Below are 11,427 nucleotides of genomic sequence, written 5' to 3'. Positions count from 1 at the left end.
TCACTCCGCTGCAGCAGGTGTTTGCGCCAGCCCTTCAGTGACCCCGCCCTCGGGGCCGGAGGCTACTCGTGCTCGGGGCTCCCCAAGGATGCAGATGGCTCGTCCAGCTCCTCAAGGTGACTCAGAGCTGTGACCACCACCTGCACTGGTGCTGACGCTGCAGGCAGGGTCACCGCTTCCTCTGATTGCTGAGCTCCAGGATGGGTGATGGCTTCAGGCAGCTGGACCTTCCAAGTTGCAGCGGGCTCCACAGTGGAAGCGGGGGCCTGCTCCTGAGGGGCGCCTGGGTCTTCCTCTGGAACTAGAGATTCAAGAAGAGAAAATGTCCTCACCATGATTGTCTTCCCTTGGCCCTTCCAAAATACAGGACACCTCTCCTCCCACAGTCATTGTTGCCTGAATCTAAGAACCCCGCAGCAGGAAGTGCCCCCAGTAGGTAGGCTAATGGAACAGGGATCTGAGACTCATCCCTGCTCCCAGCACCACGGCAGTCTCAGGAAACTTGCTGTGTGTGGCCTACCCTGTCCTCTCCACATGCCCACACCACCCACCCAGAGACCTCCGCACCCTCAGCCTCTGGCCTGTCGCACTCATGGTATCTCCGCGGTGAGAAGACAAGCTGGGAGAGCGCTCCAGCTCTGAGCCTGGCACGTGGAGCCCCATATATGCCAACAGCAACCTCAGGCTGTGGGAATTCTGGGGGCTGGAAAGAATCCTCAGGGTACTGGTCCAGCCAGGTGCCCAGGATGGAGGAGATGGCTCTGGGGAGACAAAAGGGGCCAGAAGAATGAACATGGGGTGTTCTTCCCACACGGATGTCTCAGGGCACCCCTTTGGGACGCCGGCTCCAGTGCCTCCTGCTCCTGGATATACAGAGGCTGGTCCCACACCGTGTCCTGGTGTGACTTGGCAGTCCTGCCTGAGACCGTGCTAGTCACCATGGAGGGGCTGGCAAAGTGTTTTTGAGTGGGACCCCTGAGTCTATGATGTAGTCATCTCTGTCCTTCTTGGGGAAGCCAGACATGCTCCTTGGTTTGTCTCCCTGCCCACCTGCCACTTGAACTCAAGTCCATGGGGACAGGGAGGGGTGGTGTCAGAGGAGTCACTGCCTTCACTGCGTACACTAGGGCTCCAGGAGTAGCTGACCAAATACAGAGAAAGGGGCTCTGTCTCTTACCAGGGCTTCCCAGGACCATCCTAATACCTGAGGCCTGACCTCATGTGACGCTGTGCTGCCTCATTCACTCAGTGCCCACGTGGGTGTCCTTCCCCTGACACTGATCGCCCAGAGGCTGGGAGATATCTGCTTCTTGACCCCTCACTGGGTCTCCTCAACCCTTGCTATGCACCCACTATGGATGGTCCACAAATTGTTGAGCATGATTTTCCCCACACTCTTTTTCTTAGTCCCCGGTACGAGGGAGGGCCAAACTAGGAGTGCAATCTGATGTGGTTGGAGTCTCTAGGGTCGTCTGTGTCCTGTGGCATCCTGTGCTGTCCCACTGTGCCCACAGCCCATGGGCTACTCCACAGGACAGGACCCCTTCCCTTGCTTCGATGGAGAAGCCCTCAGATATTTGACGTCTCCGTCTCCCAGGAATCTCAGAAGCGTGGGATGCTGGGTCCTGAAGCCCCTCCCACTCAGTGTCCCCTCACTGCCCTCTTGGAAAGGGAAGGCCCACCGGTATTAGCTCAATCCTACTCACATTTTCTGCCGCACCAGGGTTCTGCGATCCTCCCCAATGTCAGGAACGAAGTTGCTATATCTAAAGGAGGGCAGAATGGCATCATATCAGCTGTCTTATGGACTTTTTGTCTTTATACCTAATGTGTGAAAAAGGCATAATGCTATCCATGATCCACATTCATTGAAAGATTAAATTTTCTATTGTATTCAGAGGATAAATATAGCATAATCTATGTCCAATTACTGCAAATTTCTTCCCTTTTCCTTAGTGTTTAACAATGATGTTGTTTTAATTTATAAACAATGCAAATCAAAAGTACAATGAGATATTACCCCACATTGTCAGAATGGCTAAAATAAAAAACACAAGAAACAACAAGTGTTGGCGAGGATGTAAACAAATAGGTGGGAATGCGAATCGGTGCAGTCACTGTGAAAAATGATACGGAGGTTTCTCAAAAAATTAGAAATAGAAGACCCTATAATCCAGAAACTGTCCCACTGGCATCCATTCCAAAATACAAAAGCACTAATTCAGTGGGATACATGCACCCTTATATTTCTTGCAGCATTATTTACAATGAACAAGAAATCAAAGCAGCCCAAGTGTCCTCTGATAGATGATTGGATCAAGAAGATGTGTATACATATATAGAATGAAACGTTTATTTTTCAGTCATAAAGAAAATGAACGATTACCATTTGCAATGACATGGTTTGAGCTACAGAGTATGATGCTGAGCGAAACAAGTCACTTCACAAAAAGACAAATATCATATGATCTCACTCATATGTGGAATTTAAGAAACAAAACAAATGAAGAGAGGGGGGCAGAGAGAGAGAGAGAGAGAGAGGGAGAGAGAGGGAGAGAGAGAGAGACAAACCACAAAACAGACCCTTAACTATAGAGAATAAACTAATGGTTAGCAGAGGGCCAGTGGTCGGGTATGGTGCTATAGGTAATGGGAAATAATGAGCACACCTATCATGGTGAGCACCGAGTAATGTATACAGTTATTAAATCCCTATATTGTTAAATCACTCTATTGTCCACCGGAAACTAATACAGTACTGAGTGTCAACTTCACTGGAATTAAAATAAAAAATTAAAACAATAAAAATATGAAATAAGGAAAAAAGGCATACTCTATGGAATTGTGACCTGTTCACGTCCAGTAAGAAATGCATTTTTTTAAAAAGACCTAGTAGGGTTGGGACACCTGGGTGGCTCAGTGGGTTAAGCTTTCGACTTCGGCTCAGGTAGTGATCTCATGCCTTGTGAGTATGAGCCTGTGTCGGGCTCTGTGGTGACAGCTCAGAGCCTGGAGCTGCTTCAGATTCTGTGTCTCCCTCTTTCTCTGACCCTCCCCTGCTCTCGCTGTCTCTCTCTCTCTCTGTCTCTCTCTCTCTCAAAAATAAATAAACATAAAAGAAATAAAAGGACAATGGAGCTTTAGGAGAACAAATTGGAGATAAGGAAGTTTTTTTTCCAATCATAAATGTGTTCTGTAATTTCTATCACCTATTTCATCCATTGTGCTCCCCCCCCCCCACATACACCCTTCCCTTCTGGTAACCATCAATTCGTTCTCTATAGTTAAGAATCTGTTCTTGGTTTGTTTCTCTCTTTTCTTTCTTTGCTTACTTGTTCTTTCCTTAAATCCCACAGGAGTGATATCATATGGTATTTGTCTTTTCCTGACTGACTTATTTTGCTCAGCATTATACTCTCTGGTTCTATCCATGTTGTTGCACATGGCAGTATTTCATATTTTATGGCTAAATAACATTCCCTTTTATATCTACCACTTCTTTTGTATCTGTTCTTCTATCTGTGGATACATGGACCACTTCCATAGCTTACTTATTCATTATTCAGGGGTCCATGTATCCCTTTGAATTAGTGTTTTCTATTTTTAGGGTAAATGCCCAGTGGTGTGGTTCCTGGATTGTATGGAAGTTCTATTATAATTTCTTGAGGAACCTCTATCCTGTTTCCACAGTGGCTGGACCAATTAGCATCGCCATCCCCAGTGTGCAAGAGTTCCTTTTTCTCTACATCCTTGCCAACACTTGTTGTTTCTGCAGTTTTCGACTGAGATAAGAAAAATTTGTTTCTGTGGCTGAGATCGGTCTTTTCCTAACTTTTTGTGGCAATCGAGCCTTTTCCAGAGAGGGTATTTATGATAGATGTGTTCTCCATCTTCTTACTATGAAAAGACCCACTCAAAAGAGAGAATTTATCTAATTTCCCAAAATACTCTTCTTTGAGTCACATCAGAGAAGCCCCAAGAAGAGTTCTTCTTGCATCTGTTGAATCTCCTATATCTTCAGATGAAAATCATCTTTACATCAACTCTGGGGTTTTGAGTGGTTTTCAGAGTAATCCCCTCCCCTTTCCTTTACTCCAACATCCTCCCCTCAGTAACGCCTAGTCTCCTTTCAAAGTTGATAAGGAAGGACCATTATTTATGCTGGTGGTCACCCCAGACCTTAGACTTTCTAGTTGCTGTCTATTAGTTTCAAAGTGGAAATTAGAACACTGGAGATAATTGAAGGCATGGGAGAGACATGAGTAATTCCACTTTCATTTCTATAAGGAATGACTCCTCCAGTTGACAAGGAAAATAAACAAGGACTAAGCAAATAAGAACAGGCAAAGGCTCTATACTCAGAGCTTGATATATCAAAGGAGTGTGCCGCTATCTCTTGGATTGGGCAGAGATTCACAGGCTGGTGGAGGAAGAGGAGAGCTTGAAGGTGGAACAAAAGGGAAGGCTTCGGGGATGCCCTGACTGGAGGCGGTTGTCACGGAGAAACTGTAGGTGAGGTAACTAGAAGTGGGCCATACTGTGGGATTGGGTAGAGGAGTAGATGTGTCTTCTTTTCTGGTGAATTCTAAATTGAAAGTGGTGACAAAATGTATAAAAGCTATCAATTACTAATCAAGTCCTACCTGTTTGGAGCTAATGTTATTGCTGTTAATAGCAGGGGTTATTGTTTGGCTTTCCAGACTGTAAGAGATAGTGTTTGACTTTCTGCAAGTCTGATTTAGAGATAGCAGCCTGGCAATTGTAGATAGTTGTTGTCCTGAACTAATAATTGCTCCAGACTGTGTGTCCTATTTTGTCTTTGAATTCAAGTTCTACCACATCTTAGGAGGAGCACATGGCCTCATGGCACTGATCCTAGTTGGAAGTTCCCTGGGCCCTGGCTGCTTGTATTTTAGGGCCTTTACTTAATAGTCCTATTCGGTTCCCCTCCCTCCGTTTAGTCTCTGCTCCTGACAATTTGCCATAGAGGCCTGGCCTGCCTCTCCTATTTCCAGTGACACCTGCCATACCTCCCAGTGTTTCACATGACTGACTTTTCTTCCTGGCAACTAGTAATTTGACATACACACCTTAATGTCTTTCTTCTAATTATCCATTGCCCCTCACTGGATTGAAGTCCACACTTCATCCTAGAAGGTAGCTATGGTGTCTATTCTGTTCACTGCTGTTATCCCCAATGCCCATGAGAGTGCTCAGCCGAACGAAAGTGTAGACATCTATGAGTGGAATCCATGCAATACATGCCCATCATTCATGCCTTCTCCCCACATAGAGAGCTGAGCTTTGCCATGGGACTCCAGGTCCAGCCCAGTCACTCGTGTATTTGCTTCCTTTGACCACACAAAAGCCCAGGTCCTGGGATCTTCAGGGGCAGCGAAGTAGGCCTGGGGGCTGTCTAGTCCTGTCCCAAACAACAGATGAATTTCTTCCAGCTGTAAGTCCTGTCCTCCTTGAGAGTAGTTGTACTAGACTTGTCTTCCTCTTGTGACTTGTTCAGAGATTCGTGTGCCCTTATTGTCGGTACTAGGGGAAACAGCCTGACCGGCCAGCCCTTAACCGTATTACCAATCTGTGCCAAGCATCCACCCGTCATGTACACCAGGCACAGAGCACATAGGAGAGATACCAGACTGGGAAGAAAGCAACACAATGCTTTGACTTTGGTTTTTATTTTTTAAAAATTTTCTTACTGTTTATTTACTTTTGAGAGACAGACAGAGACAGAGCTGGAGTGCGGGAGGGGCAGATAGAGAAGGAGACACAAAATGCAAAACAGGCACCCCATTTTCTGCCAGGCCCCCAGCCTGGGCTTGGATTCCAGTGCCCACAGACCCGTGCCGAGCGGGCGTGCCTGGAGCATGCGCGTGCGCGCGCTGGCGCGCACTCGCCAGCCGGGGGCGGAGCACAGAGAAAGCTGCTCTGCGCTTTGCCTTCTGGCTCCCGACCTCTGTCCGCCCAGAGCCTCCAACTCCCGCTGCCCGGCAAGGGGCTGATGCCCCCTATGCCCTCTCGCATAACCCACGGAGGACGTGTGGCTGACTCATTCCTGCGACCCGAAAGCGGGCCACACCCGGAGAGGACACGGAGCCATGAGCCGCCAGCCCCGAAGGGCGGCGGCGCTGCTGCTCGGGCTACTTGTGGAGGTAGGAGCCGAGGCGCGGGCCGCGCCACCCGGTGCACCGTTCAGATGCGCACCGGGAGCTGGAACAATGCCTGGGGCCGAGCGCGGAGCGGTGTCCAGACGTCCCCTGAATGACATCTGAGAAAACCGGAAAGGTCCAGCGGCTGAGAACCACAGCCTTTCTTTCGGACTTTTGTCAGTCCCGGTGCTGAATTAGTAGGGATCCTGGCAACAAGGTCCCATCCGGCCTCTCCCCTGCTCTGCTCCTCTTTTCCTTCCCCTTCCATCCCCACCCGACACCGCCTGACCTTCCCCACCCCCACTAAAGGATTGTTTCTCTAGTTTCTCGAGGGGATCTGGAGGACTCAGAACTGACCTTTATGCGTTGTAACCTCCTTTCCCTAGAGGAGGAGGCCCTGAGAACGAGTGGGGCGTTAGGTTTGGGTGGTGGGGGGCTGTAGTCTGGGAGGGGCGCAGGCGCAGAGTCTGGGTGCCAAGCTTGCAGTTGGATGTTGGAATGGGCTGGCTGCTGGCAGTTGGAGGTGGAACCCGCGGACTTGTTGTGGGAAAAGGTCAGGGCAATGCCTGGGAAGTGGCAGCAATGAGCAGCAGGAAACATTCCTGCCTGTGAAAATGAAGCACTGGGTCTAAAGATTCCAGAGAAACCCTCCAAGGAGAGTTTGGGTGGTGGGCGTGATGTGCTGGAGCCCAGCCAGGGAACTTGTGGAAGCGATTTAGAGTGGAGGCGCCAGGTGATCTCAAGCCCCCATGCCCCTCCTCTCTCCACCCTGACTCTGCTTAGAAAGTTACACCCTCGGACGGGGGTGGGGACCTCCATGTTTGCTAAAGCGGGTTCTTTAAATTGGGATCTAATGGGACTGTGGGGTTAGTAGTCTAAATCAGGGTTTGTCCCACTTACTCCCTATTCAGCCTGATTACTGAAGGCAATTTGCATTCAATCAAAAAGATGGAAGGAAATAGGCTATGAAGGACTTAGGCTTCTTTCTGTCTTTCCATTTTAGAGGGTTGTCAAAACTGTCCTAGTTGGAGATCTGTGCTGGAAAGGACTTCGTTTTCTGAATTTATGGTAAAATAATTCTTAGGCAGTGTTGGGTGGGAACATCTTCTTAGCACTCTCCCATGGAAGATTGATGGAAGAGTGTCTTGTTCCATGAGGACTTCTTTGTTTTTTGTACTTCTTAGCTCTCTGGCTTGGTATTTCATACTTCTGTGGAGTGCCTGTACGCTTGCATTGTTTCCGTTTGTTCAGAATTTGGAGTCCTTAGGAATCACATCTCCGTGACTCACCAGCCAGAACGACCGGAGATGTGAATCTGAGACCAGGGTTTCCCTTAAAACCAGTGCATCTGTACTTGAGCATGCAGAGCTGGCCACCCAACCTCCTTTCCAAGTCAGCCCTTGAGGAAATGATCTCTCCTGCCTTGGGTTCTCCGTCTCCCAGACGGTTAGTGTGTGTGAAAACATCTTGAAGGCAGCTCTGTGACCACAGTGAGACCATAAGACTCAAAGCTGAGGCTTTCACCAACTCAATTATCGAGATGATTGGTAATTTTTGTTCTCAATAGGATGGTGTAGTAGAGCCCACTTTTAACCAGATGAGGATCCTGAGCATCTGTTTTGTCCCTGGGGGAGAGTGGTCTCTCTCAGGAATTAAGGAGATGATGATGTTCTATAACCCCTCACATGGAATTTGATACATGAGCTAGATATCGGAGATGTTTTCATCTTCAGTTGGTTGTCCTGGATTTCATCTAAACTTGGTTGTTGTCAGGGCACGTTTGGATGCTTTGGAGGTCCTGAGCCGCATCCATCACTGACAGTCACAGTTGGCAAATGTTTGAGGGGAGAGTCTCTTCAGCTTAAGCGCCTCATACCATCGAGGGAAATCATTTGCTGGCCTCTCACAGTCCACTGCAAGCTGGCAGAGTGGGTTGCCTTTGTTTCCTTGTTCTGCTTGAGCTGGTTTCATTGCGGGTGGAGCATGGATTCTACAGCCCCTGGGATAAGGTGTTTCTTCCGTTGCGGCCCTGCACACTCTCCTCCTCGCCAGCACCTGCCAGAACCAGGCAGGGACATTGTCCTTGGTCAGGCAAGCAGTCCTGTAGTAGGGAGTGGAACTAGACCCTGTTTTGAGGAGGATTCTTCTCCCATGCCTTCCCGTCCCTAGCAGTTCACTTACCTGTTCAATGTCAGGACTGCATGTTTGTTTTCTCCCTTAGCCAGCCTTTGTAGAGCACTGCCCTGTTTCAGACACTGCTCTGAGTCCTTGACACATATTCACTGATGCCACATAGTAACTCAGCAATTCCTCTTCTCCACATTTTCACCTCCAGTGGACGGTGGGACAGAACTTGTGCTCAGTGTCACTGATGTGAAATGTGAGGGACGTGAGACAGAAACCCAGGCAGTGGGGCTGTGCTTCCCCCGGCTGCGCTGCTGGCTTTGCCACGGCTGGATATTCAGAGACAGGGGAAGGATTTGCACATAGTGGGTCCTGAGGCCGGAGGTGGACGCGGAGAGGTGTGTGTCCCAGGAAACTGGGAAACAGCAAACTCTGCTCTTGGAACGGAGTCACACTTTCTTAGGGGAACTGTATAATTTGGCATCCAAACTGGGACATGTTGGAGAGTGGAAGGCTGGGCTCTTAAGAACTGTGGCCGCCCCGCAGGCATGGGTCAGCAGCACAATCCTGGAAACCTGGGGGTGTGCTCCCCCTGTCACCTAGGCAGGCCTTGAGGGAGGAAGAGGCTGTGACTAGCACCATCCCTTCTGCGGGGAGGCTTCTTGGGAGCTCATTCCTCAAGTGACCTCAAAGAGTGTTCCTTTGGATGACCTCAGAGCTTCCTGGGAATGGCATGAGAAGGGGATGAGGACCCTTCTTCCATGTCCCCCATTCTCCGATCCCTGTGTGCCAGCTGCCCAGGTCCTGGCGCCCAGGTCAAGAACGTGGTCCCAGAGTAGGGGAAGCCCACAGCCTTTTTTAGGGTCATTAGATGCTCATGTTCTCTGCTTGTGTTCTGCACACTGGGCCATCAGAGGCCCTGACAACAGTGCCTCCAGGAAGGGTGACCAGTGCTAAGCTGTCTCCTGGTGTCTCTGCTGAGGTCAGTCCCAGTGACCCCCACTCAGCTGCAGGGCACCTTGGAAACCAGAAGGAGATGAGTTTCACATTGCAGTGTGCTTTAGTTGACCCTGGGGAGTCATTAGGCCCTAAGGGTATGTATGCCTCCCAGGGGCTTTTTATGAGAGCACCTTAGTTTCTAGATGTTGTCAGGGCAGTCTCTTTCTGGAGGTCAGGTTGTTTGCATCATATCCTTAGTAGCATGTTTCTTGCCAAATGTTTCCTGTGGTCTGGAGTGCCAACAATTATGTCAGCCCTGGGTGACAATTTTCTGAAATACACCTTTTCAACCCTCTGGCTTTATAAAGTTTTGAAGAATCAGGGCAGCATGCAATGTGCATGGAAGAGAAGACTGTGAGGAGTTTGTTTTCCCTGGAAGCTCCATGGGTGGCTGTGTCCTGATGGATGGGAATGGAACCCAGTGGTAAGGCGTTGTTTGGAAGCAGGGAAAGCCTGGTTCCCAGTGTGGGAGGAGGGCCAAGGCCAGCCTTGGGGCTCTAACTGGCCCTTGCTTTCTTTTGGCTTGTGTCCAGCTATAAAGGCCAACTCGGAGGAAGTGACTCTAGTAGTCTATGGATCAGGCTAGTGGTCACTTGATTATCTAGCCATGGGATGGCAAGTAATTTTCCTCAAACTCACGTGGATCATCTCCTGTTGATGAAGCCTCTCAAACGCCACCCTTCAGGTGGCCTCTCTTGATCACCCTCTGTAAAATTCCAACCCAGTTGTCCTCCCAGACCCCTTGCTCAGACCGATTCCCTCCTCTTTGTCTGTTACTTTCAAAATCTGATGCAATTAACATTATTATGGGGGCAAAGGTGTTCTCCATCTTGTTGACTGAAATATCTCTAGCTCTGAGAAGAGTACCTGCCACAGAGTAGGACTCAGTAAATATTTGAGTGGGTGAAGGAGCTGAATTCGACTATAGTAGGAAAGGCGAAGGTCATTGATTAGCTGTGGACTCAGAAGAGTGGGGCGCTGTACTAAGCTATACTTAGCTCTCATCTGTTTGGACACCTGGAGTGATGGAAACAATGCATCAACTTTTTGGACAACTTAATTGATAAAGTTTTCTGTTATATTGAGGAGAAATCTCTGCATTATTCTTAGCCTGGTTCCAGTTCTGCATTCTTGGGCTTTTCGGAAGAAATAGAATCACAATGTCAGCCCCTCAGCATTGAAACACAGTTCTCAGGCCCCACTGTGTTCTTCTCAAGGTTCCATTCGTTCTGTCATTCTCCCAGGATGTGGTTTAGAGTTCTCTCATGGTCGTCAGTGCTGCCCCTTGAAAATTCTGTCAAACTCTGAAAATAATTGGTCCTAGAAAGTCCACTCAAAATAAATCCACATTTTGTAAAATTTTTTAATGTTTATTTCTTTTTGAGAGAGAGACAGAATGTGAGCAGGGAATGGGCAGAGAGAAGAGAGAGACGTGAATCTGAAGCAGGCTCCAGGCTCTGAGCTGTCAGCACAGCCTGATGTAGGGCTCAAACTCAGGAGCTTTTAGATCATGACGTGAGTGGAAGTTGGATACTTAACCAACCAAGTCCTCCAGGTGCCTCCAACGTGAATCCACTTAAAACAAGGACCAGAATCTTGTAGTTAATAGTGGGGGAAAAACAATGTCCCAATTATAAAATAAGGTAGGGGTTCTTGGGTGACTCAGTCAATTGAGTATCTGACTCTTGATTTTGGCTCAGGTCAAAATCCCAGGGTTCAGAGTTTGAGCCCTGCCTCAGGGTCCACAGGGAGCCTGCTTAAGATTCTCTTTCCCTCTGCCCCTCTCCCCTGCTTGTGCTCTCTCTCTCTCTCTCTCTCTAAAATAAAAAAATATTAAAATACGTTAATTTTATCTAACTATTCATTTTTAGAATTGTGAGTCAATTTTAGGGGTGGGGACAGATTAAAATTCCTGATAAAAGTACATGATGGCTAATAGGATAGTCTTCACTTGGCATTGAAAGTCAGGTGAATAGTCAGTAAAGTTTTTTTTCTCTCTTTTTTCCCTCCAGAATTATTTGTTGTAAGCAACCCTCCACCCCCATCACCCATTCTGGATTCTCTTGGTCTTTTTTATTCCTGCCATTTCACTTTGTGCGTCTGTTGGGTCGTTATTATGGCTTTACTGCCAGATTCTCTGTCC

At 48.3% G+C, this 11,427-nt stretch overlaps 1 protein-coding gene across 6 annotated transcripts in view; it reads left to right on the top strand.

Moving 5' to 3' along the window:
• The first annotated feature begins 5,911 nt into the window (after positions 1 to 5,911).
• The window catches only part of VOPP1 (VOPP1 WW domain binding protein), a 112,955-nt gene continuing 107,439 nt past the window's right edge, over positions 5,912 to 11,427 (top strand). For all 6 annotated transcript variants that reach the window (XR_003904079.1, XR_003904074.1, XM_029926419.1 and 3 more), the window contains exon 1: positions 5,912 to 6,164. Coding sequence is in view for 4 of the 6 variants with exons in the window: in XM_029926419.1 (XP_029782279.1) it covers positions 6,111 to 6,164 (54 nt within the window). In the remaining 2 variants the exon portion in view is untranslated. The remainder of the gene's footprint in view (positions 6,165 to 11,427) is intronic.

Source organism: Suricata suricatta, chromosome 2 (genome assembly GCF_006229205.1).
Source record: "Suricata suricatta isolate VVHF042 chromosome 2, meerkat_22Aug2017_6uvM2_HiC, whole genome shotgun sequence".
NCBI classification, from domain to species: Eukaryota; Metazoa; Chordata; class Mammalia; order Carnivora; family Herpestidae; genus Suricata; species Suricata suricatta.
The sequence above is the reverse complement of the archived record's forward strand: the minus strand, read 5'-3'. Positions and strand labels throughout refer to the sequence as shown.